This window comes from Puma concolor, chromosome A2 (genome assembly GCF_028749965.1).
Source record: "Puma concolor isolate L17-30 chromosome A2, mPumCon1.1.hap2, whole genome shotgun sequence".
NCBI lineage: Eukaryota > Metazoa > Chordata > Mammalia > Carnivora > Felidae > Puma > Puma concolor.
This window is the reverse complement of record NC_141668.1, coordinates 142,392,839-142,416,931: the sequence shown is the minus strand read 5'-3', so window position 1 is coordinate 142,416,931 and position 24,093 is coordinate 142,392,839. Positions and strand designations below refer to the sequence as shown.

The 24,093-nt window shown below is 40.5% G+C and overlaps 1 protein-coding gene and 1 long non-coding RNA gene across 9 annotated transcripts in view; both read left to right on the top strand.

Moving 5' to 3' along the window:
• Nucleotides 1-24,093, top strand: part of PTPRG (protein tyrosine phosphatase receptor type G) — a 721,980-nt gene that overhangs the window by 163,351 nt on the left and 534,536 nt on the right. For 7 of the 8 annotated variants that reach the window (XM_086697739.1, XM_086697740.1, XM_086697735.1 and 4 more), the window contains one exon: nucleotides 15,981-16,085. The exons of the other annotated variant lie outside the window; for it this stretch is intronic. In XM_086697739.1, the coding sequence (XP_086553865.1) occupies nucleotides 15,981-16,085 (105 nt within the window). The remainder of the gene's footprint in view (nucleotides 1-15,980; nucleotides 16,086-24,093) is intronic. 8 annotated transcript variants of the gene reach the window in all.
• Nucleotides 16,092-21,197, top strand: LOC147583568 (uncharacterized). The gene is made up of 2 exons (XR_015248343.1): nucleotides 16,092-18,463; nucleotides 20,786-21,197. It is a non-coding gene; the product is annotated as an uncharacterized LOC147583568 (long non-coding RNA).

Here is a 24,093-nt window from a genome sequence, read left to right as displayed (position 1 = left end):
TGAACGTGTAATTAAAATGAAAAATATTAATGAGACGGTTTACAGTCATTTCTTCCTACTCTGTGTCCAAATCCTGTGTGAATTTCATCCGTACAGCACCGCCCAGGGTAGCCCTGTGTGGCTGGTGGCTGCTCTATGGGACATGCTTCTTCTAATCCCCACATCTCCGTTTAAATGTGAACATATGCTTACATGGAACATTCTTCTTTTCTGTTTTAGAGAAAGTGAATTGTTTTCTCAGCAGTTAGTTGCTGTTAGTGTAATGCCTTCCTGTGTAGGCTGTAGTGTTAGAATTCTCCTTGCAAGCCTCGTAATAATTTTGAGGAATTATCACTTTTATTATAGTATTTTTAGTGGCAACTAGAAAGTTTTTATAGTGGGAATTCTTTCACTGTGAAATCTCTTAAAAAGGACAGTAAAAAAAAAACAACATTGTTGCTTCTGGGACTCAGGGTTGGGGCATCTAACTAACACTAAGCAGGAGACAGAATATGTATAATTAGATTCTAGATTTGTCCAGGAGAGTACTGGTTCAGAGGTCACTTGGTGTCAGTGCAGAATGTTCTGTGTTCATGTTTTATGTTTGAGCCTTTGTATTTTTTTTTTTCGGAAAGGACCTAATATGCATGTTGCTTATTTCCACGTTGCAGGCCCCCAGACTTGAGAGGGGTGCCTCAGTTATTTTTCCTGTCCACTACCTGTTCAGGGTGTCCGAGACTGAATTCCTTCTGTGTGGACAGTGTAATGTGACTTGGAGGAAGTACTTTGCCATTCTGTGCCTCTGGAAAGGATAGTTGTGGGAGGATTGACCCCTCAGAGTCTGGTGAGGACCGAGTGAGATAATCCACCTGGGGAGCCTGGCCACCCCGTATGGAGTAGGGGGCTATGTACCCAATAGCTATCCTCTGCGTCTTCGCTAATTACCTTAATTTTAGAAACTGAAGCCACACGGGGGACTTTTAGGAATGAATGGATTTCTTTGAGATAAGGTTTAAAAAAACACTTCTTTCAGGGCACCTGGGTGGCTCAGTCGGTTAAGCATTTGACTTCAGCTCAGGTTATGAACTCGCGGTCCATGAGTTCCAGACCTGCGTCGGGCTCTGTGCTGACAGCTCAGGGCCTGGAGCCTGCTTCGGATTCTGTGTCACCCTCTCTCTCTGCTCCTAACCCATTCGCATTCTGTCTCTGTCTCTCTGAAAAATAAATAAACATTTAAAAAAAGTTAAAAAAAATACTTCCTTTTTCTTGAAACATATTAAAATTATCTTTGTTTCTGCCGTGAGGTCTTTTGCCTCATCTTTCCATTTCCTCCAGTGTTCTGTCCTGGAATTGAGCAGCTCTTCACTTTGAGTAAAAATATTTTAATAAGTGCTCTGGTCAGCGTGCCTGTATTAAAGGAACTTTCAACCCCCACGTCCTTGCGGGGTGGAAAGTCCTAAATGGATTTCACAGAGTACCTTTCCTGTTTCTGAAACATTGGCTCCTGAACAAGCCTCAAATGTCATGCATGATTTCTGAAAAACCTGAAATCTGCAGCTTTTCTGGCTCCATTGTGTTAAATATCAAAGAATGGATTAACCTGAACGTGGGCCTGGCACAAAAGAAAAACCCGGAGGTTTCCAGCAGCTTCTAATACCATCCTTTGCTCTCACCTTTTCACTTAATACTCACTTACTCATTATGCAGAGGCGATATTTAAGAGCAAATGTGCTTAATAAAACTTTGTAAGTAATATTTAAAGCAGTGTTTGTTTTTCAAAATTCACTCAGAATTTCTGTAATCTGCAGTCCTGTAGTTTGGGTACATGTGTTGTACCAATTTGTTCCAGAGTTTTCTACTGCTACATCGTTCTTATCGGTTGTCTGAAAATCAGAGGAACAATTTGTTTCATTCATTTTTTAAATAAAAAAAATTTTTTTTAACGTTTATTTATTTTTGAGAGACAGAGACAGAGAGAGCGCGAGCAGAGGGGGACACAGAGAGAAGGAGACACAGAATCCAAAGCAGTCTCCAGGCTCTAAGCTGTGAGCACAGAGCCCGATGTGGGGTTCGAACCCATGAACTGTGAGATCAAGTCAGACACATAACTGACTGAGCCACCCAGGCGCCCCTGTTTCGTTCAGTTTTGCCTAATAGGGAAGCCTCCAAAGATACATAATTCCTTTTGACTTTATTATATTTATTTAAAAAAGAAAAAAAAAAAAGAAAACTGTCCTTCCGTTCTCCTTCCCAGTCCCAGTTTGATTGACTGTATTGCAGAGTCGTAAAAGGATTTAAATTCAGAGTTGAAAAGTCTCCTTGCAATTGATTTCAATGCCTTGTATACAAATAGATATTGAGAGGGGAAAAAAGCAATATTGAACTGAAACTTTCAGTTTTAGATTTGAGCTTTTTGAAGTCATAAAACTGCTGTTCCATTTGATGCTTCAAAAAGATCTTGGGGTATAACTGGTCAGAGTCATAGAAGGCTTTAGAAAAAGCACAACCAAAACAAAAAAGGAAAAAAAAAAACTCTATTTAATAGCTGCCATTTCTTCACCAGAAAAAGACCATTGGTTAAATAGCTCCTTTTCCAAACAAGGGAAAAATTTCTCCCATATAATTAGTTTAAGCAACTGCTTTTAAAGCTAGGTAAAGCAGAATCAGACAGATATGCCTTTGCCATCTTGATGTGATCTGGTGACAATTTTTATGTGGTTAGAATTTTTAATTAAATCATTTTATTTAAGATTGTAATAGCCCTTTCAAATTACTCTTGTTGAGACTTGCATTGTGTTATTTCTAGTTAATAACTCCTCTTCAAGCAAGCAGAATGCAGGCTATTTCTTCTGATTTCTTTCTTCAATTGAAGAGAACAAAGCAAACCTCATTCTTGCTGGAAAGGAAGCAAAACGAACACCTAACAAAAATGGAGATAACAAAAATGAATTTGTAGCCCTGGGATATTCTGACCAGCAACATTAAATTCCTTGGATTATTTTTTACTTTAAAAACCCCAAGTCCAGTCTAGTTGGCTGAATCAAATAAAGCTGATGGGAGGCCTGTGTCCCAGTGTTTTAGGAGGGAGAAGTCATCCTGTTCACGTTGAATAACAGAGAGAAGGGTATATTTGGTAATATATCTGCCAACCACCCAAAAAGCATATTTGTCCCTGAATACATTTTCGTGATGATAGACAATCCGGGACAGTTGCTAAAAACAAAATTCCTTGTCATTTTGCAGAGATGAATTCATTATCTTTTACTTAGGTTCTTCATTGCTTATACGTAACTGGTAGGTTCTTCATTGCTTATACGTAACTGGGTGGAAGAGAGGTTTCTTGTAAGAATTGTTTGGCGAGGCAGAGAGAAGTCAAATTGGGTTTAAAGCCACTCACGTGTCCATGTTTAAGCAGTAATAAAATTGCCCGTAAAAAAAAAAAAAAAAAAAAAAAACGTAAGTCTCTCCTGACATCCATAATAGTATGCTTTGTAGTTCTACAAGTATCACGTGGGCAGATAGTTATTTTTCTTATGTGATATTGAGGGTATAATTTGGTGCAGCATATAGCTCCAAGAGAAAATACAGTATAATGAGTATTCTTGCCTTCTTTTCCTCATTTTGTTTGCAAATAGTTGTATCTGGTTTGCTTCTCATTAACTGTTAATCTATTTTTATTGACAGGTACTGTATAAGCAATTAGTTGCTTCATCACATTAGTGCAAATCCTAATTCAGGTGAAAAAGGCAAAGGGGAGGGTTTAGAAGACATTAGCAAAATAAAACTAGAAGAGTCAAGAAGGATTTTGGCCAGGTAACTGTAAATATTAAGCTACTGTTTGCTCTCCTAAATGTTGCCTCCAGCAGCACCGCCCCCCTGCACACAGGTGCAGGTACACAATTAATGAATGATTTGTCTCGCCTTACCCTGGGGGCCCCGCTGATGAGCCGCTGTTTTCTGCTCTTGCCCGCTTCCAATCTGTTCCCCGCGCAGCACAGTCACCTTTTGAAAACGTTGATAAAAATACTCTAAAATTAGATTACGGTAACAGTTGCATGGATCTGTAAATATACTAAAAACTATTACATTTCAATAAAGGCATGTTAGAGGAAAGCATATATCAGACCTCTTTGCCTCCTTGGAGCCCTTGGGTGCCTCTCCAAGCTCATTTCAAAGCACCTTATGGTTCTGTAGGATTCTGCCATTCCTTATCCTCAACCTCCTTATTATCCCTCAACTAGCTCCCCAAGCTTTGGCCTGGTTGGCCTTCTTATCCCATACTCTTGCCTGCCTCAAAATCCTACTTTCTGTTCCTCGACCTTGGACGCTATCCTCTCGTCTTGCCAGTGTCTTCAGCTAAAATGATGTCTCCTTCCTTGACTATTCTAAGTACATTTCTTCTCTACTTGTGTTCTCAATGACTGTACTGTGTGTGTTTCATTTAATTTTCATATTTGTTTTACCATGCATTTCACTTATAACTTTTAAATGTTTTTTAAAACTTATTTTTGAGAGAGAAAGAGACCGAGACTGTGAGCGAGTGCACAAGCAAGGGAGGGGCAGAGAGAGAGGGAGACACAGAATCCGAAGCAGGCTCCAGGCTCTGAGCTGTCAGCACAGAGCCTGACCCGGGTTCACGAACCATGAGATCATGACGTGAGCTGAAGCCAGATGCTTAACTGAGCCACCTAAGCGCCCCTAACTTGGGTGTTTATTGATTGGCCCCACTACTTGACTGGAAACTCCCAGAGGGCAGGAGCAATGTGGGGCATGCATTATTGAATGTCTTGATGTAGTAGCATCCTACTACAATGAATACTTGCCCACATCTTACCAAACTCCTGAGAAACTCTCTTTTTAGCCAGAGGAGTTAAGAACAGCTTAAATATATCATAAGTGTGAAGATGGAGTAGACACTTTGAGGATCAGAAGCAGAAAGCTCTGGCGAATAGATAACTACAGGCCACTGCATGGCTGGCTGGCAGGATTTTACATGGTTCCAGAAGTTACAGGTTTCTGGGTTTACTAAGCCAGTCAGGTTTGTCCCCACTGTGATTGGTGTGTTCAGCAAAAGGGTGTGATGGTGCCTTCTGTATTTAATCCTTAAGCCCAGGACTTAGGGCTTATGCCTACAGTGTTCTTTTCTTTTCTTTTCTTTTCTTTTCTTTTCTTTTCTTTTCTTTTCTTTTCTTTTCTTTTCTTTTCCTCCATATTTATTTATTTATTTTGAGAGAGAGTGTGTACATGTGCACACGTATGAATGGAGGAGGGATGGAAAGAGAGAATCCCAGGCAGGGATGGAAAGAGAGAATCTCCATGCTTTCAGCACAGAGCCAGACATGGGACTCGATCCCATGAACCATGAGATAACCACCTGAGCTGAAATCAAGAGTCAGATGGGCCACTGACTGAGCCACCCAGGTGCCCCTACAATGTGTTTTCAACAGTCTACCATGGTTACCTATTATCTTCATTAGTATTTTTGTTACTGGGCACATTATGCAGGGTTTGGTTTAGAAATAGGCACTCAGGGGGCACCTGGGTGGCGCAGTCGGTTAAGCGTCCGACTTCAGCCAGGTCACGATCTCGCAGTCCGTGAGTTCGAGCCCCGCATCAGGCTCTGGGCTGATGGCTCAGGGCCTGGAGCCTGTTTCTGATTCTGTGTCTCCCGCTCTCTCTGCCCCTCCCCCGTTCATGCTCTGTCTCTCTCTGTCCCAAAAATAAATTAAAAAAAAAAAAAAAAAAAGTTGAAATAGGCACTCAGTAGCATTTAAGTAAGCTTTCTTTGATTATTTATTTTTGTTGTATAAAAAAATACCCATTTCCTTCGATATTTTTTTTGATATTGCATAGGGACTGTGTGTTTATAAATGAGTCAACTACTGAAAAGACCCAAGTTAGGAGGTTTATTTTTTATTTCTCAAGGGTAAAAATTTTGCAGGCAGTCACGATGACAAGTTTTAAACAAAGGAAAATATGAATGAAGAGAGCTTAGTAATCTGTATCACTTTGTTTCCCAACTCAAGTTGTAACTTCATTTCTGCCTGAATAGAAGTGACTTTCTTTTTTATAGACAATGACCAATGTTTATATAACTGTAATTGGATATTCTCCACATCATGTTAGAAAAATCACTATGTTTTTCTGTTAGTATTATTGGAACGTGATTTTATCTTAGACATTTGCCAATAGTAGTGGGAAGAATAGCCTAGAAAACTTCTTTCTTTTAAAATTATTATGTTTTTAGGGGTGCCTGGCTGGCTCAGTCGATAGAACATATGACTTTTTATAAAATTTTTTTTGATGTTTATTTATTTTTGAGAGAGAGAGAGACAGAGAGACAGAGAGAGAGACAAAGCTCGAAAGGGGAAGGGCCAGAGAGAGAGGGAGACACAGAATCTGAAGCAGGCTCCAGGCCTGAGCTGTCCGCACAGACCCTGATACAGGGCTCTGACTCACATCATGACCTGACCTGAGCCGAAGTCGGACACTTAACCGATTGAGCCACCCAGGCGCCCCGATAGAGCATATGACTCTTGATCTTGGGATCATGAGTTCAGGCTTCATGATGGCGTAGAGCTTACATTAAAAAAATAAGAAAAATAAAATTAGTATGTTTTGAGTTTTCTGAGACCCACGTAGAAAAAGCCGTTTTTCACTTTTGAGCAAGTATACAGTAGCCGTTAACTCACAGGTACTTTTATGATGAGTAAAATTCAATTTCGTGCAGAATAATTGAAGTCTAGTGTTAATTTTGTGGGTTTGAGAGTAATGTCCAGTTCAGGGCTTTGTGTTCTTGGGTATGTTATACACCTTTTCTGAGTAATTGTATGTAAGCCACAAGGTTATTGGAAGAATTGAAGGAGCCTATGTATTTATTGATGGTGCTTTTAATAGTGTCTGCCACATAGGCAATAGGGGAGTTAGCGAAAAGCTTCTAATTGGGTGAGGCATTGGGTGGCAAACTCAGGTGGCCCTAGAGACTAGAGAGGAAATATAAATGATAAAAGAGGATTGGGTGGGGTTACGATTCTTCTGGAAAGAGCTACTTGCTCTTCACGAAATGTATTGTTGCTATTTGGGAACAAAGCCCAGAGAAACGTATTGTTGCTATTTGGGAACCAAGCCCAGATGGCGTTAAAAAATACAGATCTTGGGGTTCTCTCAGGATTTCCCCATGTTGGCAAACACTTAAACACAAACACACCATAGGTGAAACCAACTATCTGGAGGGATTGGTGGCTGTATTCAACATAGTGGCCAACTATAATCTCTGATCTGTGTTTGCCAATTCTGTTGACCATTAAGGATTCAGAGTGATGGCACGTTGTAAAATTGGAAGTTCAGATTTGTGGCAGTTGACATTACCACAGCCCTATCTGTGACTAACCCTCGTTTTCTTGATAATCTTGTAGAATCAAGAGGCTTGGTTCTTTGAGAACCAAACACTATTAAAGTGGATCAGAAGAGGCGGTTGATTTATTGCTGTCTTATGCTGTAAGATATTTGAAACCAGGAGTGCAGTTCTGTTTTAGAAGGGTGGTTCTAAGGAGGAGTGAACCTTGGTATTTTTCAGATTTTTATCACAAATGTATAAGGACCCTTTGTATAAATCTGTTCTCTAAGTGTACCTCTCCTTGGACTTGTTCAAAGCATCTATTTTTATTTCTGAAGTTTTTAAATTAGGATATAGTCAGTAGAGAGATGGCTCTAATTTTTTTGACTCTTTTAGTCTTGTCTGGTTAAAAAAATTGGTTCTGCTTTGGGACACCTGGGTGGCTCAGTCAGTAAAGTGTCCGACTTCGGCTCAGGTCACAATCTCACGGTGTGAGTTCGAGCCCCACATTGGGCTCTGTGCTGGCAGCCCAGAGCCTGGAGCCTGCTTTGGATTCTGTCTCCCCCCCCCCCCCTCTCTGTCCTTCTCCTGCTCATACTCTGTCTTGCTGTCTCTCAAAAATAAAGAAAAACATTAAAAAAATAGATTATGTCTTTTTAAAAAAATTTTTTTTACTGTTTATTTTTGAGAGACAGTGAGAGAGAGACAGTGCGTGTAAGCAGGGGAGGGACAGAGAGAAGGAGATAAAGAATCCAAAGCAGGCTCCAGGCTCTGAGCCATCAGCACAGAGCCCATCACGGGACTTGAACCCATGAGCTGAGCTGAAGTTGGACACTCAACTGACTGAGCCATCCAGACATCCCTAGATTCTGCCTTTTGTAATCAGTGTTATTTGAGAGTAAAATAACAAAGAGAAGATCAGTCTTTTGCTTCTCTATGTGACTTAAGTAGCAAGGTCATTTTTATAACCTACTTTGTGTCCTTTTTTCCCCTAGGATACTACATTGCTGTGCAATTCCTCTTTCCCTTGTAATCTGTTCTACTTTAAAAAAAAAAAAAAGAAAGAAAAAGTCATGGCTCTATATTAGGTCTCTTTATCACTTTAGATGGTGAAGAAAATATATATTTTTGTAGCTGGGACAATAAGTACATTTGAATATGATAAAATGGGTAATCTACTGTAGTATAGTCTATTGTGTTTGAGGTGAGCTCAGTATCACAAACAACTGGAGGGACCATTTGTAATGCAGTAGTTACAAAGGGACGTACTTCTTGATTCTACCATTTGGGACACTCACCAGGTACATTTTACTACGATTAATTGGAATACAGGCACAAAGGAGATGAAAGGCTGATGAGAATATTTAATTATTTTAACTATGATTTGATACTTTTGCCCATTGTAGGCACGAAAAAGATAAAGATTTATTCATTTTAGACTATTGTGTGGGATTTAATGTTCTTAAATGCTTTTTAAAATTCAGAGAAAATTATGCTTGTTAGAGATTTTGCCATCCTTGAGGGATCTTTAATTTGTTTGTTGTATGAGCTTTTATAATAGATATAAACAGCCCGCTTAACTGCTTGTCTGCCATTATGGAAATATGCATTCTGGATGTGAAAATGTGAGTGCCTGTACTTATTTTTAGTGGGCTTATTTTTGGCAGTAACTCTGGCAGAGAACTAGGACTCTTTATGTGAGAGCCATCCATCCATCATCTTAAGTAATTTTCATTCTGGCACTAGAGAACCAGAATTTCTTTGTTCTGATGTTTTCAATTTTGGATGGAAACAGACTGATTCTTCTAGGCTTCTGAGTCCTTTGGAATGACCTAGAACTGGACATACATTTAAGTGGAAATACCCTCAAGGGTCCCTAAACTATTTTGCTTCGGGTACAAGATGTGTGACCACGTTGTCGGTGGAACTTTGGCCTGTTCTCATCATAAATCTTTGGTCTCACCCGCACGTAACCTCTGCCCCTGTAGGAGATCTTGATAGAGCTGGCATCCAGTAGACACTGGTGGCTCAGTATGGTCAGATGATAACCGTCATCTGAAGGAATGCTGCGGATGTGCTGAAATGCCTAGTGACTGTGTGTCCTTCTCGGTGGGCGTCTCAGACTTCCACTCATTTTCGGAGACACAAGTGCATGTGTAAATGTATCATCTTTGTCAAAAAACAACAAGACGTTGGCTGTACTCTGGGATTTCAATTCACGCATTTGCAGTATTGGAAGAAAACAGTCTCCATCATTACATAACTGCATTTAGTTTTCTCCCATGTAGATTTAGTGACCCTTCTCTTTGACAGTAGAACCTAAGGAAAGACACTATGTCAGGAATGTTATTTAATGTAGTGTTTAGAGGGGATGGTCTCTGTATGAAAAATGTTCTGCCTGCAAATTAACACAGTAGAGTTCAGACAGCTTGAAACTCTTTTTATTTCCCCCAAGTCAAAATTTCTGGGAAACACTGAGAGTCAAGATTACATAGAATCCTCCTGAAGATATAGTTAAGGCAGATGGGATACACATCTGCTTTTATAATCCCAGAATACAAACATTTATTGTTATAAACTATGTCCGGTGGCTCTGGGAAATTAAATCATGCACATAGGAAACAGTTCCGTTGATATCTTCAGTGGTAGGTAACTCTTTGGATATTTTTATAGGAAAGGATTGGGCCTTTGGGTCTGGAAACATTTTTATCTTTTTTGCTTCAGGCTGGAAATGAGGTAGGCTCCGGAGAAGTTCTGAGAGCGGGTAGAGTTTATGAAATCTCCCTGATGAAAATACCTGTCACTCATTTCCCACTCTGCATAGCAACCGACCTGACTTAAAGCTTCCTCCTGCTGAGTGAGGCGTAAGCATCATTGGCTAGTTAATGCTATTGGTTTTGAAATCTACACTTTCATCCTGTCAAAATTGAGAGGCTCAAATTCTCCTGGATGATGGGAGTAGCTGGGTATTAACTGTCTAAACTCATTTCATTATTATACCATTCAGACCCTCGACGGCTGCCCAGGTTTGATATTCCTCTTGCCTAGGTGTGTTAGCCGTGTGTGTGTGTGTGTGTGTGTGTGTGTGTGTGTGTGTGTGTGTGTGTTGGTTGAAGTCGCATTGGAGACTACCTCTTTGAGGTGGAGTCTGCAGCATTGTGCACTATTGGATGTCCTTTTTGTCTTCTACACTTGTTCCATCACGGTGATCCCAATTCCTTGAAGCATTATCACAGCATTAAAAGCCCTCCTGAGCTTTCTGCTGACAGATGACTTCAGCTCCATTAACCATAGTGGGCTTGGTGCTGTAGAACTTGATAGAATACATGTTTGCACAACACTGACTCCTCCCTCTTATTAGTCACAGGATACCCATAGGCAGATTTATACTTCTTGTCTGTTCTGAAGAATGAAAATACATATTTTCGTAAGCATGCTCCATTTTTAATTGTGTAATTAAGTTGCTGACATAAGCAAGTATGTAATTTCACATTAAGGTAAGGATCCGTAAAGGCATGCATTTGCATAATTTAATTTTCTGCACAGAAGATATTGAAAATCAATAGCATGATTCATAGCCTTACCATATCATTGCCATGCTGCTGTTAGTTGGCTGTTTGAGTTTAAAGAACACAAAGAGTATTAAAATTGATTGAATTTGGGGTGCTGAGTCTGTATCTTTACTTGGGAACCTCAGATTGTTTCTTTTGCAAATCTCTGCTCCTTGCCAGTAATATATTATGTTGCTTAGTATACTCAATTCACATCTTTGAGTGCTATTCAAATAATTTCTAAAAATTGTTTTTTAAAAAACACCTTATTATATGATGAAAATACATTTGAAGAGGGGAGTAAAATTCTTTTGTTTTAAATTATAGAAGTGCCATTCGTACATGCTTATGTTCTTAGAGAAAAAGAAATCGCACATTACTGACCTGGATGGAATAAAAGGGAAAACTAAATATAGTCATCTTTAATGAATAGTTTATATGTTAAAAAGAAATCTGGTGTTGGGGTGATAAAGTCCTTTGCCTCCCTGTTCATTTCTGAGTTGCCTCCCTAAACAGTTGCTTATGAGGAACTCCAGATCATTCCCTCCAGCTTCATGTTTTAGATGTTTGCTATTGTGATAATTGGGCAGCGACTATAAAGTGAGGCAGTGGGAAGGTCGTGGTTTTGCTTGTGGCTGATATGAATACACACATGTACATATACACAGATAGATGCACCCACTCTTATCCCCCCCCTCCAATACAGACACTATCAGCCTTTTTGTTGTTCATGTGTGTGCGTAGTCATTCGCTCACTCATGATCGAATACCTACCATATTCCAGACGCCATCATGGATGGTAGGTTGAGAGCTCCTTATCTCTGGGGAGCTTGGAGCCCGTCCTAGGCCACACAGCATGTCCTTCAGAAGCAGGTTTTTTGCCCATTCTTCACCTTGCTGTGTGCAGCTCACATTGTACCTCCATACTTTTGGGGGTGTGATGAAGACGGGGTTAGCTCGCCTTCCTTGGGATAGCCCTGCCCTCTGCGTTACCTCTTGTCAGTTGGCCTGTTTCCAGCAAATACACACGGCTTGTTTTTTTGTCCCAAGTGAACTCCCTTTAGACAGCTCTGCCCCTCAGTTGAGGCCCCTTAGTTCACAGTGTGCTGCATATGGATGGCTGGGAAGGCAACTGCTCTTTGAGGTATGGATTCCATTACTTTGCAGTGCCAGGGGAGGACCTTCTGACGGTTATACCTTCCTTGTTTCTTGAATTGGATACGTCTTTGTAGGTTTGCTTTTTCCACTAATAGTTCAGTGGGCTTGGGAAGCTGGCAGGTGTGGGATCCCCAAACCTGCTTACCTGATGAAGCTCTGGGCTCTGTTGCTTTGCTTTTCCTGCAGGATGGCTAACATCGCTGCCCACACGAAAGCAACACCCATGAGAGATGGTTCTGGCAGCCCTTGTCCTCCTTTGTTCCCCATCCGAGTCTTCTCAAAGGTTCTGGAAAATGACAAGCACCTCCTTTTCAGGACAAAAGGGGGATTGGTTGTAGAGATTGTGATTTCAGATAACACCTTCTGTAAAAGGTATAAATGAATATCCTTGAGGATGATTCCATTCCTCCTTTCCTTTTACATCTGGCTCATTTGTGTGTGAGCTTTTCTGGTTGAGTTCAGATTTAGCCACATTCTGAGGTTGATGCTACACCCGTGTGATTTCTGTAGTAAGCGGTTCATCCTTGCCTGGCCAGCCTTTTCCCAGGGTTAACTTAGCCAGTCAGGTTCCAGGCTGTGAGGATGAGTTGAGGGAATGTCAGAGTTGAAGGGGGTCTCTCTGGTCTAGCTCAGCAGGGAAGTTTGTATTTTTATCTCTGACTTCAAAATTGAATCACCTGGAGAACTTCCTTTAAGAAAAGTACCTGTATGCTGTATCTTGGTGCCTCCCCAGATCAAGTGAATCTGAATCTTAAGTGGTAGCCTCCAGGGCATAGATTATTTGTTTTGCTTTTGTTTTGTTTTTAAAGCATCCAAGTTGAGAATTAGAGCTCTAGTCCAACAATGACCTTTTATGCATGGAGAAATTGATGATCAGGTGTAGAATTGACTCATTTGAAGGTCACCAAGGTCACCTTTATAGTATCAATTGGGGATCTTTTGTATACAAGGGACAGAAAAGGGAGCTTTGGCAGGTAATTTGTTCATGTAAATACAAAGCTTCCCACAGGAACATTTTCAGATTACCTTTGTCATGGGCTTTAATTTTGTCAGCAGAATTGATCTATAGATTTTGCTTCCCCTGGTGTGGTTGTATTTTTGAGCTCCTCTCTTCATCTTCTCCTTGACCCCTAGCTAGGCTCCTGAGGCTTTCTGGATCCTGCCCTAACCCAGCCAGGAAGAAGGAAGAATCTCTCTGATTGACTGATGTCCCCATTGCCAAACATGTCACTGGGACCAAGGGCATGGTTTACAGTGATTGGCTGGTTTAAGCCAAACAAGGCCCCCTTGGAGCTGGCAGGGATGGAGTGACAGGATAGACTGTCCATTACATGACTTAACAGGTAGACTTATGGGGCGTGGGTATGATAATGACAAAATCAGAGTCTCTGTAACAAATTTTTTCTCTATTATTTGGTATTTTTGAATCACTCTGTGCCCAGTGCTTAGCTGCTTTGCTCACAGTTTCTTGTGGTGGTGTTGTAAAAATGCTATGAAGCTGCTACTTTTAGCTTCATTTAACAGGCAAGGAAATTCAGGCTCAACCACATATCCTAATGGAGGTCACATTTCTGTGTTCAAGGCAGTGTTTTGCTCATTGCCTTGACAGAAAGAGGAAGGATTATTTGGGAATAATTATTTAGAGTGAACTAGCTCTAAGAAGCATATTAAACAGATACATAAAAAAGTTTCCCACATGCACAGAAAACAAATAAGCTGGACAATTATTTATGTAGTGTGCTTTAATGCAGGGAAAAAATAGGAGTGTAGGAAATGGAAAATTTTATTTTTGATCTCTAGAAGTTTAAAATGGTCATCTTCCTGGATCTCTGCATGGCTTATCTGCAAAATAGTAGGATGGATTGCATGGTGGCTACCTAAACCTTTATCAACAAAAATTTTAATTTTTGTTGTTCAGGACCAACGAACAAACATAAATGGTATCAGTATCAGGTTTACTTTTCAAGCATTTTTTTTTTTTAAACCAGTGTTTGGAGTTGACATGCAATCCTAAAGCATAGATCTCCTTGACTTTCGATGGGGTTATGTTCTCATAAACTTGTCGTAAGTGGAAAATCTCTTGCACTGAGAATGTATTTTATACAGCTAGCCTACTGAATGCCCTAGCTTAGCCCAGCCTGCCTTAAACATGTTCAGAATGCTTACATTAGCCTACAGTTGGGCTGAATCATCAAACACAAAGCCTAGCTTATAATAATGTGTTGAATGTTTCATTTAATTCATTGGATACTCTACGGAATGTGAAAAACAATGGCTGTGTGAGTACAGATGGTTGGAGGTGTGTTGGCTGGTGATCCTCGTGGTCGTGGGGTTGATTGGTAGCTGTGCCCTCTGCTGCCCAGCATAAGGGCAAGAAGATCTTACCTGGCATATTGCCAGCCTGGGGAAAAGATCCAAATCCAACGTCCGAGGTTCGGTTCCCACTGACTGCGTATGGTTTTTGCACCATTAGTAAAGCTGAAAAATTGGTAGGTCGGTCCGTCGTAAGTTGGGGACTGTCTGTACTTTACATGTTTCCTAATATGCCATCATGGTGACATCATTATCATTACTTTGACAAATTCAGAATGGAGAATGTACTGTTTCCTTAGTGCCTTCCTAATCTTAAATTGAATCTACAGTTCTCCTAACCATTGTCCCTGCTTTTTTTTTTTTTTTTTTCAACGTTTTTTTTAATTTATTTTTGGGACAGAGAGAGACAGAGCATGAACGGGGGAGGGGCAGAGAGAGAGGGAGACACAGAATCGGAAACAGGCTCCAGGCTCCGAGCCATCAGCCCAGAGCCCGACGCGGGGCTCGAACTCACAGACCGTGAGATCGTGACCTGGCTGAAGTCGGACGCTTAACCGACTGCGCCACCCAGGCGCCCCTGTCCCTGCTTTTTAAAAGCACACTTGATTTTGTTTGGGTGCATTTAAATATTAACATAGATAGCTGGGATGTATTGTTTGAAGTGTAATTCCATTTCATTTTGGATTCTGGACACCTGTGGTATTTGTGTTCTTACATGTCAGTGCCTTCGGGTGTGGGCTCACAAGAAGGGAAATTTACATTCATGAATTGGTTGGGAGGGGAGGAGTTTGAACACTGTAGCAGGCTCTCTGTAATGGCATAGAAGATTGGTCATCATGAAACAGGGTTTCTTTTCTGAGCATTGTTGACCTTGCGGGTTTCGTGTTTCATATCTTCAGGTATAACAGGTGACTGTTTAGGGTCTAAAGGATGTGGAGGATGTGTACTCACACCATGGGATGTCTCCCAGGCCTTAGACTGCGATGTGTTTAGATGGCAGAAGCTGTGGCTTTGATGCAGGCATGCTCATGTTCAGTTCCCCGATGGCTGCATGCTTATCTGTGTTACCTGGGACCAGTTACTTAGTGTCCCTGAGTCTTAATTCCTCCAGTTGTAAAAGAGACCAAATGACCCCTTGCTCTGTGAAGATCAAATAAGGCTTAGAGGCCTTTCGCAGCTAGGACCTAGGCTTATCTACCTAGCCGGAATAAAAACCGCGGATTCCAAGTCTACTAGTTGAGGGACATTGGGCAAGTTAAAGTTATTTAACTTCTGTAACGTTCAGTTTGCTTATCTATAGAATGGTCTCATGGTCTCATTACTGGGACCACCGGATGTATTGTCTAGTAGTGTTCTGCGGACTGCGTAAGATACTATATGTCAGGGGCTTAGTGCACCATGCTTGGTGACTCAAAGGAAAGGCTCATTGTAAACTACTCTTCGTAGTAATCCTGATAATCTGGTTATATAGGTTATCCTAACCTATATTATAGGTAATATAGGTTATCCTATAGTTGTGTTTCTGTAAGTCAAGAGGTTCTATTCCATTATCCCTGAGGTGTGTGCTTCTGGGAAGTCACCCGAGGTGTGTTGGACACCCTTCCTTTGTCCAGTGAACTCACTGTGCTCTCCCTCTCTTCCAGCCTTGACAGAAGGCTACGTCGGGGCCCTGCACGAGAGCAGACACGGCAGCTCAGCGCAGATCCGCAGGCGTAAAGCTTCAGGTGACCCGTACTGGGCCTACTCCGGTGAGTTGATCTGTTCCCACCAGGATCACACAGGCCAGTCACCAACCCCGTGAAACTCACCGGAGAGTACTCTTTCAATCAGTTTCACACCTAACTTGTTTGTTCAAACCTTTGGTAGTTCACTACAAGTTGCAACACCGGAGCCTGTTTTTCCTCAAGGTTATATAAGTACCTTAATTTATCTCTCCCACCTGTTTTCTCAACCTGCTTCCCCCCCCTTAATTTGCATTTATTTCTGAACTTTACTTGTTAATGAGTTATTGTACCAAACATGTAATTTCCCAAAAGACACAGCCTTTTCTTTTCTGTCTTTTCAGTGGCTGTGATTTCAGAAAGCAGCAAATACAAGGCTAGTCTTCAGCTGCTAAATGTCTGCTAAATATTACAAAGCGTCACATATCAAAATGATCTGTTGTGCTTTAATCTAAAAAAAAATGCAACTTTATTTTCAAGTCAGATCTTGTTAGTTGAATATATTTCAGCCCTCTATGGCATTCTGCAGTTCTTTTCATTTTTGCTTTTAAACTTTTAGCCTTCAAGCCAGTGGAGATAAGAGAGCATTATTAAAATTATGTTGAATGTTACACTGCAAATAATTTTCTTACATTCTAAGGGGGGAATAAAAATGAACACCTACAAGAATATACAGACATTTCTGGATGATGCTTCCAGAAACCATCAAAAGTAAGATAGGTGGATTGTTAGTTCCAAACGAGATTTTGATGCTTACAAATATATGGAAAATGTATTGTAGCCAATTAAGGAGGAAAGGCTGAGGAAGATAGACAACTTTGGAAATTATGGTGGCATTGAATAATTCAAATAATTTGTAGGAAAAGGCTTGAAGGCATGGGGTATTAGTATTAATAATAAATCTGTGTTTATGCAATGTCATTGCATATAGAATTGCAAGGCATTATTTTCATCATGATGCTCTGGTTTTCAATCCTGAATTTCCACCTGCAAATCTTGTTAAATTTATGTCACTGTAAAATTTATAGGCTTGATCTTTAATTACACCTTATCTATTGGCTTTTTGCATCCTTTTGTCTATTGATAAATCTCCTGCCCCTACGGGGAGAATAGCCTATCTGTTTTGTTTTGCAAGGAACAGATAGCGATTCTGAAGTCTTCCATCACACCCAACTCCTTGTGATTAGAATTATCTAATTAGAGCCTTTTTGTCACCATTTCTGATAAATGAAGGAAATTGCGCGATGAAGGCCAGAGTTACATATATACGTAGCTTCTTGCCAAGAAACGCGAAGAAAATTTATCATTTTGTACCCTGTGGCTCCCATATCAGTTAGGAGGAGGCGTAAAGTGGCCTGCTATTTACAGTTCATCAATCTAGAATAATAATGCTGTTAGGCAGGAAATTGGAAGTTCTATCCCATCAGCATCTCTGATTGCAAGTGGCAGCGAAGAAATGAAAGACCTAAAACTTGCCGTCACTCAGTTAAGAATGGATGCATGTGGTGCAGTCTTTGGAATGGAGCAGTTGTTGACATCCTTAACTCCAGTGGACCTAATGAGTCTCTGTTTTGCATTTACGGAATGCATTTCTGGAATGGATCTGGGAACTGCCTCTATCAGCAGAAGGGCTAGTAGTTCAGTGGCAGGCTTTTGGCACCTCTTTTCTGTAAAAACTCCAGACAGTAAATATCTTAGGCTTTGTAGGCTACGTGTGGTCTCTCTTCCACTGTCGTGCAGAGGCAGCCATCGGTAATCCTAGATAAACTGGCTGGGTTTCCAGAAAAATTTATTTATGAGCACTTAAATTTGAGTTGTGTATAATTTTCATGTTTCAGGAAATATTATACTTCCTTTTATTTTTTTTTTCCCCTCAATCATTTAAAAACAGAAGAACCATTCTTACTTCACGGGCTGTATTAAACTAGGTGGCCAGTTGGGTAGGGTTGGATAAGGTCCACAGGCTGTAGTTTGTCAACTCCTCTCCTAGTTGTTTTTTTTTTTTTTTTTTCCTGGGTGGGATAGGACAGTCATACGAGGAATCTCCCAGAAGGCTATAGAGTGGTTTGGAAGAAACAGAGAAATTACTTCCTTAAGGGGAAAATGGAGAAAATAAAAAGTAAAAGAAGAAGAAAAGATTGAGACAGATATCAATTGATGGTATATAGTCCATATGCTTTAACTTAGTTCTTCCTGAAAATTCTATGGTATCCATGGTTGCTTCACTCCAAAGTGCTGGAATATCGATTTTCATGTCAACAAGACTTTGGGTCCATCAGAGACACTTCTTAGCATTTGGCCAATAGACAAAGACAGATCAGGAAGGGGTTGTTGTCTGTCACTTTGGGCACTTGAGACCAAGGCCTTGAAACCACAGTAGACCAGAGGTCTGCTCTGAGATACAGGTATATACACCTCTAGGTATAAATGCTGCTTTGAAAGCTGGTGTGCCAAGGGAAAGGCTCGTTGTTTGTAGAGGGAATTGTTTTTAAATTTAGCAAAAGTGAAGCAGGCCATTTCTAAAAGGTTGGTTTGATGGTCTAGATTTTAATTTCATGCCTCTAATTCACAGATTTGTCTTACTTCCTCCTAAGATAATATCATTGGTGCTTTGGGGGTATGGTGTGTGAGAGTATGAATTTTGAAGTCATGTAGACTATGGCTCAAATAGGAGTTTTATCTCCTAACACTTAAAAAAAATTTTTTTTAAATGTTTATTTATTTTTGAGAGAGAGTGAGAGACAGAGCATGAGCATGGGAGGGGCAGAGAGAGAGAGAGGGAGACACAGAATCCGAAGCAGGCTCCAGGCTCTGAGCTGTCAGTACAGAGCCCGACATGGGGCCCAAACCCATGAACCGTGAGATCATGACCTGAGCCGAAGTCGGATGCTTAACCGACTGAGCCACCCAGGCGCCCCTGTCTCCTAATATTTTTGTGACATTGGGAGGACATTTAATTTCTTGTAGATTGAGGTTCTCCATTTTTGAAATGGGGATAATTAAGAACGATTCCCTCATAGAGTTGTTTTGGGGATGAAATGAGATGATATGTGTGAAAAGTAACATAGTCTCTTGCATCCAGTACCTAATATTCCTGCTGTTTTTGACATGACTATTAACTACTTTTGGTGCTGTTGATGTTGTTAATTGCAATTCTCAGTGGGTACCTGTGACGGGCCACTGGGTGATCGCTTGGTTATACTGGGAGCTGAGTAAGCTAAATTTTGTCAGTTATATTCACAAGAACTCCCCATTTGGGATTTGGGAATGAGGGTTTAAGCAAACTATCCTCAACTGTACTATACAAACCATGGCTGTTTTTGTGTATAAAGTTTTACTGAAACACAACCATGCCCACTCCTTTGGGTATTGCCTACGGCCCCTTACGTGGTGGGGTTGAGTAGGTGCTACAGACTGACCAAAAGACCTAGGATATCTTTATCTGGCCCTTTAGAGAAAAGGTTTACCAACTCCTGCTCACATTGAGATAGCTTGGGTTTTTGAGCAGATACTAGCCTGACTCATAAACAGAACTGTTCAGAGATTTGGAAAATGTCTTCTTTTTAAAAAAATTTTTTCCTCCCTTGCATTTTCCCTTGAGCTGCAATGTCCTCAGCAAGTCTAGTTAGCATTCAGAAGGGAGTCTGGTGGAAAGGACTGGGGAGGAAGAAAGAGATGAATGGAGAAGGATGTGCTACAGGAGCTGGATCAGGGAGAGGGTTGGGTGTTGGCGCTTCTGGGGTCCCGTGCCCCTGGGTTACTGCGTCCTGCTCAGTAGGCTGCCTTTGTGGAGGTGGGGTTTGGTGCCTGATGCTGACCCAGTTACTCTGCTGGCATCCCACCACGTTCACTTTAGGAGAGTTGTGCAGGTTTTCGAGCTGGGGATATTGTCACAACAGTAGTTCATTAATGTTAGTGTAACTTTCGCATTAGGACTAACCAGGTTATTTCTGTTTGTCCGTATCATTTTGGGTAATGCACACTTCCTCGTTACATTTGAGATGCTAAAATCTTTACTTCTGTAGGCTTATCAGACAGTGCCACTGTGAACATCTAGCATAGAGGACTGTTTATTGAGGAGCCTGGAAATACGTGCTCTGGTCCCATTGGGATCATCTGAAGATTGGTTATGTCTCTGGGTTTTATTTTCATCTACTGTAAAAAGGGGGTGGGGGTCATAATATCTGAGTCCAATGTGAAAGTCTCATGCATAAGAGATACGAAGTGGAACATAAATGTAAGATATTATTATTGTTAAATGTTAATAATAGCTTTGTAATTTCAAGATTACTTTCTATCTTTGGGTTTATTTTCCTTATTCCAAGATAGGGACAAAAGGGGAAAGACCTCTTTATGTATTTCAGAATTATACTGGAAAAAAAAAAACCCAAAGATTGAATAAGAGTATCTCACTGGAAATATTAAAATAATCTCACTGTTAGTTTTACTTGACTAAGACACAGATATTTTTCTGTGTTACTTGAAGTGATGACAGCTCATGAATTTTGGAATTTGCCCAGAACTTCTGTAATTATTACACAAAAAGTAACAAATGCTAGGTACATCATTGTTGCCGGAAAGGGAAATGAGAAACAAATCTGGAGCAAGTTCAAGGGGAAATTGGAGGCATTTTTATTAAGCTATCTGTAGAGACTTGGGGAAATGTAAGTTGCGGTTTCTTCTCCTACCCTTTTTTTACTTACCCTGTTTGATTTTCTGCATTTCAGGTAATCCATACCTCATGTTCCTTCTATGTAGAAAGAGTCTATCAACCAGTACAAGGGGGGACAATTCTCATTGTTAGAGGAATCCAAAATTGAGATGAGTGATGCCAAAACTACCTGCAAGAAGTGTCTGGTGTTGTGCTGAGCAGTGGTCAAGCAGGATTATTCTAAGAGGCATTCCAGCTGTGGCCAGGACATCATAGGAGGAGGCATTCAAGGTCCCTTTTCATTGTCCTGGTTGGTGACATACTCGGCTGTACAATGGAGACCAAAAGAGGACATATCTTGCAGGATGGCTTTTTGAGGGTTATATGTAACATATGTAAGCACCTGCTATAATTCTTGGCCCGGGCTCTGGAGTGGAATACGCATTACCCATTTGGCTCTTAATTATATGCCACCCCACTACATTCTTCATATAGACATCTTGTTTTAGAATGCACGTGCGTGTGAGTATGTGGTGCATGGAGGTGTATGTTTCATTTCCCTAGCGAAATGTAGAATCCTTGAGGATGAGGATTATAAGCCCTTTAAGGGCTTATAAGGGATTATAAGCCCTTTTTTTTTTTTCCCTGCTGTGTGCCCGAGTATCTCATTTTGTGCCTATTTGGTGCATATTTTTCAAGTGGGTGAATGGATGTACAGATAAATGAACTCCTGTCAGAGTCTGGGCTTGAGGACTCACTAAGGGGATCCTGCCATGAAATTCAGATAAATTAGTGGGTGATTTACAAAAGGCTTCCCCATTGGATCCTTTTAATCAGCTCCCCTGGTGAACTTAAGATATAATTAAATTCCTGAAATATAATTTCCATGCCTCTTTTTAATAATGCCTATGAAGGGTAAAGCAAAATATACCTGCCTGTAGAAGTCTGCTCTTGTGATTGGGAGAATGGAAGCCACATTAGGACCTCAGAGTTTCATATTAATATTGTATTGTGTGCTCTTCTCCTAAAGCCTCCTGTGAAGTTTCTGAAGGGAATCATTTCCCTAGAGACATTGCGTTTGCAATAGAGAGCTTCTTATCTGATGGAACCGGACCGTTGGGGAGGAATCAGTCTTGAGATTCATGTTCCAAGTCCCAGCTCAATGTTCCCTCCACTTTGATGCCTAGCCTGAACCCCCTCTCCCTTATCAGTCTCCCTTTGTTTTTCTTTTTCTTAAATTAATTAAAAAAAAAAGCTTATTTATTTTTGAGAGAGAGGAAGAGAATGAACAGGGGAGGGGGCAGAGAGCAAGGAGGAGATAGAATCCCAAGCAGGATCCAGGCTGTCAGCACAGAGCCCGATCTCACCAACCCTGAGATCATGACCTGGACTGAAATCAAGAGTCAAATGCTTAGCTGACTGAGCCACCCAGGCACCCCAACCTCTCTTTGTTTTTTACACTTAATTTCTCTCTTTATAACTCCCTATTACTCTATGAACCATTCTAAGTAGAAGATACTTATTCACTGAACACACTTATTAATTACTTACTATATGTCAGGTGTTGTGCTATAATGGGAGGGGTCAGAGAGGCTCCCAGAATTATTGCTGCCTGATCCCAGCCGTTAAAGATGGGCAGGTGTTTTCCAGGACATGAGGAGGCCTTGAGGCGTGAAATGACCTGGCAGTGACTGGGGAAACGAAAGGACCTCAGTAAGTGTAGAGCATATGGTAGGGTGGAGGAAGTTGAGGGAATATTGCAGAGTATTGGACCATGAAGAGGCTTTCAGTATTCTACCAGTGACCTAGAACATCTATCTGAGAGTGATGGGGAAGCATTTAAAGGTTTCGTGGTGGAAACGGAGTATGTTGGCTTTATATTTGAAGAAGACCACTGGTTGTAGGGTTAAGGATTGGTCAGTGGGAGAAGTAGGCAGGGTGAAAAATGGTGAAGTTGTATTATCAGAGATTTGAGAGATAAAAGGAAAGAGTTCATGGGAATTCATTACCATTAGTATCTGGAAGAGAATGCAAAAGAAATCGTCTAGGATAATCCCCCGGATGATCGAAGATGGCATTGCATTTAATTTAAAATGAGTCAAGAGGAGTGATGGGCTGGGTATGAAGGTAAAAAATTTGGACTTGAATATTAAGATATGGTGTAGTGTTTTGTCTGTATTTCCTGCTCTCTTAAACCTTATGTTGCTTGAACAGAACCTTTGTGTGTAATTAATCTTGGTATTTCCCAGTTCTTAGTTAAATGTTTTGAAATAGGAGGGCGTCAAGGTAGGGAACACATTGAAGAACAAACTGTTTCTTCCTATAGGTACTCTTTTTTCTTTTACACTTGATCTGTGATTACAAGGATAGATAGGGTGAGAAAAAAACACATATGGTCACACACTAATCAGGACTTTATGTATAAAAGAGAAAAGTGTGTTGCCATATGCTTAGATACCTTGAGCATTTTTTAATACTTGGCCAAGTTTGGCTTTTTCTTTCCATCTCTCCCCCCCTCCACTGTTGGAAAGAGACTGTTCTCATATTTTAAAGATGCCTTCTTTTTCTTTTCTTTCTTTCTTTCTTTTTTTTTTTTTTTAAACCTTCTTGTAATCTTTGCCACCTGAGTATTTAAGTTTCTTGGCATCTTCTCCCTGGAGATGGTTTCATGAGTGTTTGCCAAGTTCATGGATGCTATTGTATGCTGTAAAGGACATCAGTAAATTCCTTAGGGTACTTGTGACCCTTGGAAAAGCCTCTTAGGAAGATGAAATATTGTTCACTGCTGTGTTCGTGTCAAGAAATATATATCAGTGATAAACACTTTCAATTGTTGCTCTGATGGGACATTTAAAATGTGGTTAAATGGAAGCCTGAGAGTGTGGGTTTTCAACTGACTCTGAAGGTAGGTTGGTGGAGCCTTTTTGGAGGGTTCTCTGGCAATATGTGTGAAAATGTTAAATATTTATAGTATTTGATCCAGCACTTCTGTTTCTAGGAATTTGTGTTTTAGAAACACTTGTGAACATCCCCAATGTGACATTGTGTTTAACAGACGAAGTAATCATAACGAGGGACTTGGGTAATTATACTACATTCTTATGATGAAACTCATACTACGCATCCACCAAAGTGAAATAGGCAGAAGATACTAGAATAATGTGGGTAATAAGGTCCTATTAATGATTAGAGCTGAGAGGTCTGGAGACTATAGACAGAAGTTAATTGTGGTTATTATTGAAAAATGAGGGATATTTCCTTTTTTTACATTTATATCTATAATACTTTAACATGTTACAGAATTATATCTAGAATATTTTAATTTCTTATACCAGTACATTCATAGTATTTCCTAAAGTAATCCTTTTATTTTAGAGTAGATGG